Raw genomic sequence first — 16,509 nt, 5'->3', positions numbered from 1 at the left:
CATCCCAGAACTCACCCATTTCCTGGGAGGAGGCCTCTCCTAAAAGGAGTGCATGCAGACCACAGTCATTTCCCCATGGCCGTACAGCGCATCCAGGCCAGAAACCCTACCTGCGTCAGCGTTCTGATCTTTCATCTCCCTCTCTACGTTAAATCTGGGGGCAGATCCTTGGTGGATATGTGAGACTTCATTGTCAGCAGTCAGATTAAGAATGAAAGACACAAAGGTGGGAGTTCCCTGGTGGTCCAGCAGTTAGTTAGGGCTCCGCGCTTTCACTCATGGAGCCCAGGTTCAATGCTTGGTCTGGGAACTAAGCTCCCACAAGCTGCGCAACGAGGCCAAAAAAAAGACACAAAGACACCTCATAGTACTGGAGGATAAGATTATTTTTCCAGTAAAGTGGCAAGAACTGCAACAGAGTTTTGAGGAGAGAAACAAGTAACTAAAACAGGGTAAGTGACACTGAGCCCTCACACCTAATTTTGAAGTGCCTCCCTTGCCCCAGTCTAAATCCAAGTGCCCAGCATCGGTTAGAGCAATCAATTTCCACGTATGACAGGGCTCAGGACACCCAGTTGATTTTGAAACTGAGCAGGCCTGGGGATCTGATGGAGTCAACCCCACAGGAGACTCTGGAATTCTCCAGGGAAGACAGTAACCATCCATTGGGGAGGGGGGCGGTCCATGGTAGACAGAATGATCTCCGACTGTCACAACAGATCAATTTGGACATGTCACATTTAGCACTTCTTCGAAGACCTTTCTGAATATGACGCAGTGCACAGACTGGGCGAATGGCGTTTTCTATGTGGTACCCTCAGGTGGGTCTGTACTGGGGGAATCAGACTCTCATCTACATTGAGAGGGGCAACAGGGCAATCAGAAACCAATCATAATTCAGTAAGAGGGCAAAAAAAAATGCCCACATAACGGAGTGGAAAAGTTGAAAGCCACAAAAAGAGGGGAAATTTCCAGCAAAGCCGCTCACTTTGCCGGGGGATCTTCCTTAGCACCCACCTGTTACCCTCGCATCCTGGAACCTTCCATGCGCGGGAAGATAGCTCTACACCGCCCCCTAGCGCTGGCCGCCCCGCTTCTCAGGCTGAGCACCGCAAGGTGAGCGGTTCCTCCACCTCCACTTACTTCCGGCTGCCAACCCTCCCAAAGGCTAAACATAGACCAGTCCTCTGCACACAGATTAGGAAACCACCCGGCTATTTTTAGCATCATGCATCTTAGGAATGGAAATGGCCCAGCCTCTGCCGGCAACACAATGTGTGTGGCCTGGCTTCACGAACCCACTTCTCAGGAGCGTGGTGAATCGACCCCGGAAAGTGGCCAAAGACCCTGGTGGAAGTTCTGGGTCTCGTTACAAAGCGATGATGGCACGTGGACCACAAGAAAGAATGACAAGGAAAGGACAATGACAAGTACAAGTCGCGAAGGGACTCGGGAAGATGAGAGATGCCAGGACAGGCCTGATAAGTAAGTCAGAGCATTAGGAGAAAGGACCTGGGATGGAACAAAAAGAAAAAAAAAAAAAAAAAACAGAAACCAGGAGCCAGGGTTACGGTGCATGGCCATTTGGGGAAACTTGGTCCAGTAAGAAGCGATATTTTGAACTGGGCATTTATTTTACGTCATAAAGAACAGAGGTTGGTCTGATCCATCTCCTGCCAGGGTACAAGTGGCGCTGTGGCTTCTCTGATCCCCCCCGCCCCCCGCCCCGGCCCCGCGCCCCCGGCCCTCTGCAGTCCCCGTGATTGGAGGTGGATCCCTTTGATCAGCAGCTCAAGCAGCCTGCAGGTGCCTCGTCCCATCACATCACCAAGTCGTAAGAAGCAACCACAGTACTATCAGCTGATAAATGTGATGCCTTGTCTTGCTGCCCAAACAGCGAGTACAGATAATGGCTACGAAGGTCCCAGGAATCCTTATTTTCTCTCTTTTTGGACTCTAGAACTTGCTGTGCTTTCTTAAAGGTGAACACGCTGGAGAGTTTCAATCCAAACTTGAAGCTCTGAGACACCCCCCCAAAACCGACAGAAAAAGTTGCCTGTGACTTAAAAAACACAGTACAGGGCATTCTGATCTCCTAGGCATGCTGCTCATGTTCGTTTCGCATGGTTCATGAAGTGACAGCCTTCTTGCATTCTGAACAGATGGCATACAAAGCAGTAAAAACATGTACATTTCTTTTCAAATAACACTAAGAGCCGCCACTTGTAAACAGGGTGTTTAATATTCTAATTTTAGACAGCCTGCATTGACATTGTGGTTTCATGTGCAGTATAAAATTTCTATTTACAAAGTAGTCTCAAAAATGACTTCATAATGTTAGATCAAGAGCAAAAGGGTTTAGAAATTGAATGATGTAAATCATATGGGGTTCAGAGGCTAAGCAAATTACACACCCTGAAGCAGCCCTGGCTTTATGAAAGGAGCCTTTCTCCGGCTCTGTGCGATCCCAGCCCAAGGGAACTTGCATCTGAGAGTTTTCTAAACATTTCAGGTACACTTGAAAGGTGAAAGTAATTCTCATTTCCTATGCAGGATTAAGTCGTTTCCAGCACACACAAAATAGCAGTCACTCACCATCGCATATAAAAACACACCACCAGAACGGTAAGGGCTTCAGGAGTACAAAGGCACATTAAAAAAAAAAAAAAAAAGAGCACAAGAGAAATACATTTTTTTAATTCCCCCCTGCACACGTCCACGGGGCCCCTCGACCTCTTGGCTTGCTATCTACTTACTGATTAATTGATGCCTTTCCACCGCGAGCGCTTCAATTAATGCGGCTGACACACGTCCTGGGACACCCCTCCCCAGGGCAAAAAGCTCGGAGGAGAGTTAAACATGCCAGGACGCGTTCGTGTCGGACTCGGGTCTAGAGGCAGTTCTCGAACTTAGGACTCCGGCGACGAGAGGTCTTGCGAGCGCGCTGGCCCTGACGCCCCCCAGGGCTCCCAGCATGTCCGCGCTGAGGCGGCGCCTGCGGGGACACTCAGGCTGCCCCGCTGGAGCCCGCGGCCGCTGCCTCAGCCGCAGGCTGCGCGGAAGCTCCGCGAACGCGGCGCGCGGGCCGGGGTGCGTCCCGCCCGGGCGCGCCGGGCGGCGCGGGCGGCGCAGCAGGGGACGGAGCGGGGGCACTCACCGTTCTGCTCCTTGGTGCTAGCGAGCTGGAGCTTGCTGCTCAGGCTGGACTCAGCCCGGGTCCCGGGTCTCTGGCCGGCCAGGGCGGATGTCAGCAGCAGGAGCCCGAAGAGGAGCATTGGGCTGAGCGGGCGGGCGCGCGGGCGGCGGGCACTGGGGCGGCGGGGCTGCGGGCCGGGCTCAGCGCCGCCGAGCCCCGCGGGCTCCTTCCCACATCCTCCCATCCAAGGCTTTCTCCGAGGGCCCTCTTCGGCGTCTCCAGTTTGCGCCGAGGATCAAAGCAGAACCTGGACCTGAACCAGTTCCCCGAGGTCTGAACAGATCCTGCGCCGCGCCGCGGCGGCGTGGGGGGGGGGGGGGGGGGGGGGGATGGGGGCGAAGGCGAGGGGGAGGGGGGACGCGGGGGCCGCGCGCGCCGCCGAGGAGTCCCCGGCCAGGGCCCCGAGCACCTGTCAGCCGGCCGACGACCCGGCGGCGGGTCGGGGGTCGCGCGGGGCCGGCCTGCAGCCCGCGGGGCGGCCGGCACCTTCCGATCGATCACAGAGCTGCCGGTCGGGGCGCTCTCCGGGCGCCGCGGCCGCCCCGCCCCCAGCCCGAGAGGGAGGGGAGGCCCAGGCGCGGGCGCGGCGCCGGGGCCGGGGGCGTCCCGAGCGGGGCCGGGGTCCCGGCCGAGGCCGCCCCGGGCCGGGCGCACGGAAGCCGCGGGACGCGCTGCCCGCCCGGCGCGCGGCGCGGATCCAGCACCTGGAGGCGGTCCCGTGCGCCCGCCCCGCGCAGCGCCGGAGGTCGGGCAGGGGTCGCGCGGGGGCTGCTCGAGAGTCCCCTTCCCCGCGCTCGGGCGGCGCGGCGAGCGGGCCCCGGGCGCGGAGCAGGCCGGCGCGGACCTCGCGTGTCCCCTCCCCTTCCCGACCTTCCCGGCGCCGGGTGGGGTGGCCGGGGTCCCGCGCGCCCGGGCGGTCCGGCAGGTGCCGGCGCGCGCGCGGGGTGCCGCGGGGCCCCGGCGGGGGGATGCGGCCCGGGCTCCCCGGGCGCCACGCGACGAGCCGGCTGGGCGCGGCGGGCGCTGCCGGAGCCGGGGGACGAGGGAAGAACTTCCTGCGCCTCCCCGCCTCCCCGCGGCCCTCCCCCTCCGGGCCGGGGCTCCTCGTTCCTTCCCGAGGGCATCCCCATCCCCAGGCCGGGCTGGGACCCTCGGCCAGGCTTTCTGCGTCCGAGGAAGGAGGGAAGCCAGAACGCAGGGAGGTCTTTGCCTCCAGCTTCCAGCCCTCTGAAGCAGGGAGTGGAAAAAAGTAAAAGTAAAGACAAATGGCCGGGATAAGAACACCATTTATTCCTTTAACAAACACTGTAGGGACCGAATGCCTCCTGAGTCCGGGCACTGTTCTAGGGCTGCAGACATGAAACCAAGCAAAAGTCTCTGCCCTCGTGAAGCCTGCCTCAAATTAGGTGTCAAGCAAGTGCCAGGGCAGGCAAAGCACAAAGTGCGCCCACCTCCTGTCAAAGAGCCAAGGCGAACGACAGGACCAGGTAAGGCCGGGGGAAAGATGGAGCCCCAGGGGGTGAGCTGAAATACGGGCAGACTTTCAGGGCTCCTGCCAAGGGAGCCAGCCGCCCTTCCCAGCCCGGCTAGGCCCTTGGTGAGTACGGAGGGGACCCGCCCTGGGAAAGGTCCAGGGACGCTCGGGCGGTGACGCCCCCACCGTGGACCCAACTAGGGGCGGAGCCTTCCCGCTGAACGTGGCAAGCCCCCTTCCTCTGCTCGGATGCCCACCGAGCCCAGCCAACTTGACTTCTCTGCTTGTAACACCCTAGTTCTCTTCTCTTTTTTCCCCTCTTAAAATTCTCCGAGGCTCAACTCCCCTTTGAGGCCTTTGCTCACCTCTCCCATGGGTTCATTCTTGCTGCTTCACCACTTCTGTCTTCAGAGGGCAGGATGTTAAGGCCGATAAGGAAAGCCCAGTCTCTGACCATGAAGACGCCGCCGTTTAGCAGACACAGGCCTTGATAGTGTCTTCACTTGAGCAGCCCCTCAAGGCCAGTGTGAACCCATATTTGCGCAGGAAATATGTTCTAAACGTGGTCTGTAGATCTGGGGGAGAGTTCCCAGTTTTAATAGCTTAAGGAGACTCGTTATGTAAAAGACATGCTTTATGAACACACTCTAATCTATTTGTCTTGAAACTAATCGCTCCCCGGTTTTTCGAATTCGGTACTCTTAATTTCCTAATCAGGATTTTTCTAAATGACGCTGTTATATGTCTATATCGTTGAGTTTGATGACCACCCACATAGAGTGTGTGTATGTGTGTGTGTGCAGATTTAATCCATTTGCTCTCACGAGGTTATAAAGGTGATGACTACCCTTTCTTTTGTATCGTTTCATATTGGCTAGAAGAGTGCCTGGCCCAGGGAGCTCATAAAGAAACACTCGTGACTGACTGGCAGGTTTCTTGATTGGAGTCACTTACATTCGCCCTGGAATTTCAGCATGGAGGTTGTATTTGAAAAGTTACACACGATCTAGAATAATCCTCCACCTCTGCGTTTCACCTCATCCATAGTCTGCAGACTGCTTTGGCACTGGCCTTATAAATAAAGCCAGCCAGGTGCCCCTGCAGGACTCCGGACCAAATCCGCCCACATCTCTATTGCCTGGGTTCCCTTCCGTGGCCTTGCACTAGTGTCTCTTGAACTGCTCTTGCCCTTGGCAAGGTTGATTATTTTAACACTGGATCATCCTCTGCTCCATTCTGCTTATAAACCCTTCCTAGGAAAGTAGGATCCTTGCATCGAAAGTAAATTTTATATAACCTGGAGTCTGCAGTTACTAAACAATAGATTCTGAATGAATATGGCTTTGTTTTGGCCTAAAGCATTTTCCTTGAGGAAAGGCATCTGTTCCGCCCACCAGGAGAAAATAATTGGGAACATTCTTTGTGGTTTTCATGTTTTCTTAAAGCTTCGGCAGGCGTGCCCACTCCGGCTGAATATATGTAGTGTGCCACCTACAAATTCCTGATGAGGAACATGCCGGAAGGTACTCGGTTCTTAGCAATGATCATTTTGGGGGGAAGGGAGGGTGGATGTCGCTACTAACTTTTTTTTTGAAATGAAATAAGACTTAAAGCCAACTATCCATTCAACTAATCACTTAACACTCAGGAGGGCAGGAACCATGGGGCCGTATATTTTGCCCAGAAAATCAAATATTACAAGTTTTCTTGCTCTTCTTCTGATTCAGTCCTAAGACACACACGCACACACACACACATACACACACACACACAGGGACACATGCAAAACAATTTTGACTTTTCCCAGAACTTTTCAGTATTTTAGTGGCAGATGACTGAGCAGGAGTTTCTGAAGTTCAGAGCGCTATGAACTGAAGTGTCCACTACTTTCTAGAATGACTAACTAGCAACCTAAGTGTCCACTACTTTCTAGAATGACTAACTAGCAATACTTCTTTTTTTTTAATAAATTTATTTATTTATTTTTGGCCGCATTGGGTCTTCGTTGCTGCACGCGGGCTTCTCATTGCAGTGGCTTCTCTTGTTGTGGAGCATGGGCTCTAGGTGCACGGGCTTCAGTCACTGTGGCTCGCGGGCTCGGTAGTTGTGGCGCGCGGGCTTAGTTGCTCCGTGGTATGTGGGATCTTCCCGGACCAGGGCTCGAACCCATGTCCCCTGCATTGGCAGGTGGATTCTTAACCACTGTGCCACCAGGGAAGTCCAGCAACACTTCTATACACATTTAAATGAGGCTGAGAGCTGGGGGTGTCATTAGTAAGCAAAGTGAATGCCCACAGATCACAGCAGGAATAAAGACTGTTCTGGGGGAAAGAAGAAGTGCAGTAAAATCTCTCTCAGAATCATGCTTTTCTTTCTCCACTCTCTCCAATTACCCCGAGAAACACATGACCTCGCTCTCTTCAGACATCTCAGGATATATTAATACTGTGTTTTTCCACCCTAAAAACAGAAAATACACTTTTCCTTATATTTTGTTTATCTAGATCGGTCACCCCTTACCTCCCGTGTGCAGCTGGAATCAGAAAGGCTTGCTTGCCGAGGCAAACGGTAGAGGCTTGTGTGGGGGCCCCGCTCTCAGAGGAGCAGCTGTACTTTCTCATTGTGGCCTTTTGAGGGAGGGGAGTCCAGAGGTGAGAAGCTAAAGGTGTGTGACCCAGAGAAACGGGAGATAAGGACAGGCCTTGAGGTGGCTTTGCCCATTGAACTCAAGCTGCTGTTTCCTTCTGGAAATCACGGTTGAGTATGCAAAGGTTTTTTTGTCAGAATCTCATAAGTGCTTGTCTGACTCAGAACCCAGAGCGAGTAAGGAGCCAGAAACAGCCCCAAAGAAAGAGGAACCCTGGCCAACTCAGAGCCACCACAACGAAAGATTGTTTCACCGGGAGACGGGAGACCCCGGACTTAGGCTGGCTTCACTGCTAACAAACAGCACAACCTTGATCTAGAATCCTCTCTGCCCCTTTTCCTTACGGGAGACACTTACACTGGAGTCTGTTTCCATCCTCTTACTGCTTTAGAATTCCTCCGTTCTCTAAGCTACGACAGGTAGAGATGTCAATTCTTTTTCAACTTAATTGTGCTTCTGTGATGATACGGGACTAGGACCAGTTTCCTGGCCTTAACTCAGAGGTGCCTGGAGGCTGGCAAGAGAGGACGAGCAGGTGCTTCTCCCCAGGTCCATCCCATCCTGGTAGTTCTCTTTTACCTGTTATGATCCTGGTTGGGAAAGAGAAATTCTACCGATAACCAAAAAGAAGGGGAGAAAAAAGAGTTTGGAAATCACTGACTAAGGCAAGTGTCAGGAATTGTATTGAATTCAGGAAAACAATAAATTACGTGTGGATAGCCACCTTTTAATGTTTAATATCTGTGTGGTATCATCAAAAGATTCCAAGTGTGGTTCCAAGGTAAAAAAAAAATAGTACAGTACATAAGTGAGCTGTAAATCATAAGGAAATTCTGTCGTCATTAGCCAAGCACGGACATCCGATCTGCTATTCCACAGAGTCCCACGGGGGGCATCCGGAACAATCCTGAGATCGGGGCACCCCCTGAAAATTCGGACAACCACCAAACACTGTTTGATCATATCCCGTAGTCAATAAATGTCATTTTTCTCTCCCCCGAAATCATGTGTAGGCTATGCAGGCTTCTGTCCACGTGGTGACAAATCGTAGTAAAAAACTCAAGACACGACCACGGATCTTCCTTTCTCAGACAGTTAGCCCCTTCTTTCAGAGGTCATGAGAGAAGGACCCTCTCACTTTGTGATCATTGTTTCAAGGGCAGTCTTTCCTTGGCTGTCAGCCTTTGTAAAAGGGGCCCAGAGCCTCAGTATGCAACTTCACGAATGTGAAGAGTGCTGTTTGTTAGCAGGCAGGGAAAGAGAGCTTAACTCATCTCACATCAAGGTTCCCTCAATTGCTTTTGAAGTTCAGGATAGTTCAAAGAGTTGTCATAACCCTTTTCTACTGTGATTACTAATCTCAGCCGTCTGTCATCTTTATGGTCAGAAAAGTGCCTGCTCTCTTCTCTCCTAAAACAGCCCTGTGACATCCTAAGGCATCGTTTTATTTTCCCAAATTTTATTTCTATGGGCACAGTTGGCTTTGATACTTTCACCATCTTCCCGGACCACAGTCTCTCCTTGCTCATTGTCTGGATTACCTTTTACTGGTCCTTCATGATATTAGGAGGGTAAAAAGCATGTCTTTCCCTGCAGATTGCTAGTTAAACAGAAGGCAACCAGGGAAAGTAAAAGTGAGGAGAGAATCATTCAGATTCAGATTTACTTTGTGAAGCACCTGTCATGTCCCAGGAACTGTTAGATACCTCGAAATATATTTTCTCATTTCATCTTCCCACCAATCCTTTGAGGAAAGCCAGAGTTTCCCCCATGTTACTGCAGAGAGTTGGAGAATTCATGGAGAATTTGCCTGGGGTGACACTACCGGTGACAGGTACATGTCACCTTTGTCTCCCGACTCCCCTTAGACTCCAGTGCGTTTCATTCGACACTTTGAGGCCCTGGATTTTGGAGCAAAGCGTTCCCACGTGAAGCTTTTGCATGTGTCCCAAAGTTTTCTTCATGACGACTACCCTCCCCATCTTTGATCTGGGGTAGACCTTGGCGTACGTAGACAAACTTTCGCACGTGTTCAAGAGCACAGTGCCGAGACAGCTAGCATCTTTCTGGAACAGCCTAAATAAAAGATGTGAGCCAGACTGAATCTGGGTCCCTGGAGGTAGGGTGGTGACTAAGGCATTGGAAAGCTGGCCTGGGGTCGAAGCCCACCCAAGGCGTGGGCCAGCAGGAGCATCCTGTTTACCCTGGCCAAGTTAGTCATCCAGGGAATGCCTCAGCCTGCACCATCTGTGGGCAGTTATGTCAAAGAATCTATCTCCTTGTCTTTGAGGACAAAGGGGAAGGAGTTCTCATTCCTCTCTTGCTGTTCATGATTGCTACCGAATTACAGCATCAGGGCTGGGAAGAAATACACTCTTTTCCCAGTTGTTCCCTTGGAAGAATCAGTTTATGATGAACTCTAGGTGTTGGAGTCTAGGCTTCTTTCACGCCTACCATTCCTATGTGTATCTCTCCACGTGTTTCTAATTCAAAATTCCTGGTCTCCGGTGTTTTTTTAAAGCCCTATGGCAAGGCAAATTTGCATCTGCATTGATAATTTTATGAAGGTATTTTTAGATAGGCTGGAGTTATTCAAAACCCAAAGGCAAGAACTAACCAGCGACCTGTTAAGCCCTCAGGCGAGCAAAAGTCTTCAAATGAAACTAATTCCTGAAATAAATTCCGTTTGTATCTGAAGGGATATACGAGTGGAAAAGACACTCATGTTATCAATTTTTGTCCCATCGGACAGTTAGTGTGGAAAAAAATTCATTCTTTCTTTTCTTTCTTGAATGACTTTTTAGACACACATAAAACCAAACAAAAATGTGAGCATCAGCCAATTATTCTAGCCACTCTTTTTCACACTTACTGAGGCAAATGATTATACTTTGGGTCTGTTAAAAAACACTATTTTAGGGCTTCCCTGGTGGCGCAATGGTTGAGAGTCTGCCTGCTGATGCAGGGGACACGGGTTCGTGCCCCGGTCTGGGAAGATCCCACATGCTGTGGAGCGGTTGGGCCCGTGAGCCATGGCCGCTGAGCCTGCGTGTCCGGAGCCTGTGCTCCGCAATGGGAGAGGCCACAGCAGTGAGAGGCCCGTGTACCGCAAAAATAAAAAAAAACACAAAAAACATAAAACAAAAAACAAAACACTATTTTAAGAATTCAGAGCACTTCCTAATACCTCTTTCTTCCTACCTAGATTTCTGTTTGAATATGATTATCACCGTGTACACCCACGTTCAGCATTCTCAGCCCTGAAGGGGGAAGAAATGTCCCAGCTCTCAGAATCTGTGTGGTCTGGTACATGACTCGACTGTCACCTAGTCTGTGAATTATAGTAGCCTATTTTCATTTTACATCTTGCAGAGCTGTTATCACATTACTACCTTTTTGATTGAAATGTCCACAATGAAGTACTCTACAATGGAGTTTCTACAAATGATGGATAAATTAATTAATGACAACTCTGTGCATAACTATTAATACAATCCCCATTTAAAGATGAGAAACTGAGCCCCAGGAAGGCTTTGTAACTTGACCAGAGTCACATGTTTGTGAGTAGCAAAACCAAGCAGGACCCTGCGGGGCTCCTGGTCTCGGAAGCCTTTCCATCCCCCATTTCTTGTTTGTAGGTAGCAGACTCCAACGTCCATGGCCTTCCCATGGAGGTTCAAACAGTTGCTAATCAGGGAAGGGAGGGGATGCAGAGAGGAGGGAAGATCAGTCAAGAAACAATGGTGCAGCCTTGGGGCAGGGTCCCGGTTCCCTCTCCAGGGATGCACAGAACAATGTCTTTGAGTTGTTTACAGAACTAAAACCCCCATCAAATGGAAGATGAAGCATTCTTCATTCTAGAAGACAGGAAGCACAGAAGCTCATCAGGAGACCTCCTGAGGCCGGATTAAAGGAGCACAGGCCCTGCACACACCCTGGTCCTTATCAGCAACCCCACCCTGGAGCCATTGCTATAAAACTCCTCACCAAATCCTCCCGGGTTGGGACACACAGTTTTCAAAGGCAGGAACCTGCTGTGTCCCCCTTTGCCTGGAAAAGTATTAAAGCTCTTCTTTTCTACTTCACCCAGCTGTGTCTCCAAGATTCCATTCAGCACCGGTGCACGGAGGCGGAGTTTTCTGCATCAGTATTGAAGCCAGAATTGGAATGCGGGTACTTGGTTCCGGTGCTGGCACTTTAAACCATCACGTTTTCATTCCTCCATGAGTGTCTCCAAAAAGACATTTCAGACTTATGAAATGTACATTTATATTAAGCACTTGGTGTTTATTTTATGACTCCACACCGTTTTAGTCATAAATATGTAACTTAAAAAATCTACTGCCAACAACAAACATACATCATTTTGATTCTGGTCTCACATCAAAAGGACAGTGCCCCAAGCCCACAGGAACTAGGCACTCAGTCAATGAAACCATCACGGTGTCTTAGATGGAATACCCTTTTTAGTGGCTATAGAAATGTTGAAATGAATCTTCTGAAACCATCCAAAGGGAGAAGGGTCAGTTTCCCTGATTCTTAGCGAGAAGACTTTTTGCCATAAAATCGCCATTAGTGTGTTCCTGGGTCTGACAACCTGTGATGAAGGAAAATCATAATTTGTATTCAAATCAGTTTCTGAAGGACAGAAGTAGGAAAAAGCAAAGGCAGTGAGGTGACTATCTTGTTTCTGGGGAAAGGTGAACATTCTAAGTAGGAGACAGAGTTTCTGTTACCGCTAACCTTGAGATCATCATGGACTTGACCAAGACAGCAATCTTGTCGGGAGATTCGATGCATGCATGCTGCTGCACCCAAGAAGCTACAAGGTAAATAAAAGGCATTATTGTTGCCCTCAGTGAGTTCCCCCTGATTTGGGGGCATCCAATCATCTTCAAGTGTGTTTGTTTCCACCTATGATGTGACCTGTCCTCTTGCATTATCTACAGTCTGCAGAAAGCCCTGCAGACTGCACTCTGCCCGATCCACTCTTAATGTTCCTGAAAGCTGTCCTCAGGTTACCAGCTTCATCTGTTTAAACACAAAGCTGATCACAGCCTGATCCCTGCTCTAAAAGTCTGAGCCTCCCCCTTGACTGCAGGAGAAAAAAAAAACGTTCCCCTTGGGTGTGATCTTCTCTTCCTTACCCACTGGGTCTCACACTCCCCATGCACCACAGTTCCTGTATTCACACTTGCTGGTCTTTGCTTCTTTTCTTATGCTCACTCCACAGTTATAGATAGCTCAATCTGGGACTTCTTCTATTCTGTTTTACTATTCTTATCAGCTTCTTTTTTCCCAGTACTTAACATACTGCACTTATCAAATAATAATCTCTAACTCTACTATGTGCCAGGCACCATTCTAAAGATTTCATGTATACTCACATCTTCATTCTCACTGCAAACATACAAGATGGGTGTATTACTTTTTAATTTATTTTATTGAAATATAGTTGACTTTCAGTGTTCTGTGAGTTTCTGCTGTACAGCAAAGTGACTCAGTTATACACATGTATACGTTCTTTTTCATATTCTTTTCCATGATGGTTTATCACAGGATATTGAATATAGTTCCCTATGCTATACAGTAGGACTTGGTTGTTTATCCATTCTCTATATAATAGTTTGCATCTGCTAACCCCAAACTCCCAATCCATCACCCCCCCAACCTCCTCCTCCTTGGCTACCACAAGTCTGTTCTCTATGTCCGTGAGTCTGTTTCATATATAAGTTCATCTGTGTCATATTTTAGATTCCACATATAAGTGATACCACATGGTATTTGTCTTTCTCTGTCTGAGATGGGTGTATTCAATAGGATTTACAGAGAAGCAGAGTAAGAACCGAGAGGCCAAGCAACTTACCTAAGACCACTCAGGCTGTAGGTGGCAGAGCCAGGTCTTGAACTTGGTAAGTCTAATTCTCGAGTCCCTGCTTTCGACCATCACTCTGCCTCTAACAGAAGGTGTCCAACCAGTACAGGAGGCCGTGTAGATGCCCAGTCACCATCTAAGCATTGAAGTCAGAGGTACAAGCTAGCATCTTCTTTTTTTTCTCTCCAAAAGGCTGTTATTAATTCAGTGGAGGATTTTATCATTAATGGTGTCTTAAAATAAAGATAACACTAAGTAATTTTTTTGGCTGAATAAAGAAGTCTTTCCCTAACTTCTCTCCTTTTCTCACCATCACTGAGTCATCACCAGGGTAAGTCTCATCCTTCCAAAAACTTTCTCGGACAAATCCTTAGCCCCGCTGCCGCCAAATTAATGATAATATCCTTTAGTTTTGCTGATGCACCCTCCCTGAAATTGACTGTAAATGCTTTGATGGCAGAAATCGTGCCTTCTCTCTCTTTTTTCAATCTAACCACCCCTGGACCGCCTGCCCACCACAGCACTTAACTTTGCATGTGTGCACTTCCATGTTGAACACATCTTTTAATAGCTGGTGAGTGAAATTAACAAAAGTATGAAGTAGCCAAATGCAGTTACACCCATGATAAATCTTCATGGAAGAAAAATGAATGAGGAGCAGCTCCTTCTGACATAGTGACGGAGACTGGAGCCATGTGGAGTTCATTTTCTTGCTTGGCTGTCAGTCAGAGTTGCGGAGCTTGTAAACGGAAGAGCTAAATTATGGAAAACAGGAGTCAAAATGTACAAATCTCTAGGCTCACACCTAAGTGAAAATTATTCATATAATTTTATTTATTTGATGAGCTGAAAGAAGACCAGGTGAGCACTTTCCAAAATGGAAGCAATGCAGAATCTGTCTTTTCAGAAGTCCTATGGTAATACTCATTCCAATATTACAAGGTTATTTCTAAAGCCTGGCAAACAGCCCAATTCATATTGCCTGAATGGTTTAAATAGAGTTATGATAGAAAAATCTTATGTAACAGATGGTTCACAAGACTCTAATAGCCAATCTGTTATAGCCAAGATGTCATCATTTTGAAAAAATAACTTCTATGAAAGTATCTTCTTCATATTTTGAAAGGATGATGTCAAATGAAATCCTTTGTTTTTTTAATTTTAGATTTTAAATTTGTGTGTTACAATTTAAAACATGTATGTGTGTGAAAGCATGTGGTTTTGAAATAATAATTGCTGACTGTTGCTGCCTGGAGAGAAGAAATTTCAAGAGCCACCGAGCTAAAATGGGAAATGAAGGGTCGCTGTTTATGAAGATTCATATGTAAAGTAATTTAATGAAATGACAATTCACTTTGCATCTCCTGTGCTTTGGGCAGTTAATTTTACTGTGAAATATTAGACTTCAGCTCTGAGTTAATATCTTACAAAATAAAGAAACTGACGTGGACTGAACCAAACGTGCCACTTCATGATTTTTTGTCTTACCTGGCACCAATTCATTACTTTAAAAACAGCATATAGGGAACTATACTCAATATTTTTAACACCTATAAGGAAAAGAATCTGAAAACGGATATATGTGTGTGTGTGTGTGTGTGTGTGTATGTATAACTGAATCACTTTGCTGTATACCTGAAATTACCACTACATTGTAAATCAACTATATTTCAATAAAAAACAATTTTTAAAAAAACATATGCTGCGATTTTATTCTTAGAAATAAATTAATTCATAACACAGTAATGAAAAAAACTTCCTTAATGAGCTTAGGTAAAATATAATTACTCTCATGATGCTTTAAGTTCATGAAAATTGATTCTATTTATTGTGACCTAAAAATACTGTTTATAAATGGAGTATAGTCTATAAAAAAATTGAATCACTGTGTTGTACACCTGAAACTAACGTAACATTGTAAATCAACTATAGTTCAATAAAAATAAATAAATAAAAATGCTTTCTATGATACTTTCCTTGTTCCTTTCACCACAGATGCTGAAATGATGCATTTGCAGCTGACATGGTATGGAGTTTCCAAGCACTGCCTCATGTAAATGTCCCTCGTGCTGTTGATCAGGCACAAAACTTCACAGGAGAAAGGTAGCATATATTTCTGAAACTAGGAATGAGCTTTCATTAGTAATTTAATTTTGAAAGAGTTTAAAAAGTTTTACAATATACCAAATGTTGATGCAGGATGTTAATTTATTGTAGGACATCATGTTACGATGAGAAGTACACACAATTGGAAGTTCTGTGTTCCACCACAATTAGATTTGTGACTTTAACAGCAAGGAAAAGTTAACTTGTCTGGTCCTTAGTTTCTACAACTGCAAAAATGAAAGTTTATCTGGTTGATTTCAAGATTCTGTTTCCAACAATTTCTGATTCAGTATACACTTAGTTTCTTTTTTACTGGAAAATATATCTTTTCTCATAGTCTTTCTTGTGTGGAGACAATTACATCTTAAAGGATCTCCTTTATTTTTCTTTAAAGGGAAACAACCTGTGTCCAGAAAGCTCCTACTTAGCTGGACATCACATCAGAGCAGTCATGGTTTCTTAGAGATCTGCCTGCCTTGACCTTAAAGACTTTTCTGGCCAGAGGCAGTATATAGATCACTCTAAAATTTTTTAAATGTTTAAAACAACAGAAAAACAAACAAAATATTACTGGGGGGGGCGGAGAATGTGAAATCTAAAAAAAGAAGAAAGAAAAAAAAAAAAAACTCCCAAGGGAGAAAGATAAGGATCCTATAATCAAAATTTCCATGTGTTTAGAAAAAACTATTATCCAAATTATTCTTCAAGTGTTTAACAGTTTAGGATTTTTATTCTGCCTTTGGTCATTATCTTTTCATATGAATATGAGTTACAAAGTGACAGTGGCCACTTTCCGCTTTGGCTTCTGCTGGTGGTTCTGCAGTGGCAAGCCTGTGATGTTTGAACTCCATGGAGCAATATAAAAGGATATTGATTGATGGCTCTGTCTTCTATACATATGCAAATTGTGTTTGCATTAATATTAATATTGTCTGGATACAAAAGGAAACATTTCCTTTATCATTATATCATAATAATGAATATTAGTATCTTCTAGACTTCAATGTAAATTAAAAACACTACAGTTATTAAAACTTATCTCCCGACATTCTGCTATGGATTTGTTCTTTGCCTTCCTCTGAATCTAATATCGTGTGGTTATTCACGTCGAAAACACCAGGAGGCACATACAGGAGACTCTGTATCTGTTACTATGGTGACTCTTGGACATATTTTGAAAGAAAAAGCAACCATTATTATGCATAAATTTA

General features: G+C 46.9%; 1 protein-coding gene across 1 annotated transcript in view; it reads right to left on the bottom strand.

The window, feature by feature from the left end:
* Positions 1-3,275, bottom strand: part of PDGFC (platelet derived growth factor C) — a gene marked incomplete at both ends in the record, with an annotated part of 209,616 nt that extends 206,341 nt beyond the window's left edge. Inside the window, one exon of the mRNA XM_079709811.1 lies at positions 3,158-3,275. Coding sequence (XP_079565937.1) covers positions 3,158-3,275 — 118 coding nt within the window. The remainder of the gene's footprint in view (positions 1-3,157) is intronic.
* Positions 3,276-16,509: the final 13,234 nt, after the last annotated feature.

The sequence above is a fragment of the Hyperoodon ampullatus genome (genome assembly GCF_949752795.1).
Source record: "Hyperoodon ampullatus genome assembly, chromosome: 1".
Classification (NCBI taxonomy): Eukaryota; Metazoa; Chordata; class Mammalia; order Artiodactyla; family Ziphiidae; genus Hyperoodon; species Hyperoodon ampullatus.
This window is presented reverse-complemented; position numbering and strand designations above follow the sequence as displayed.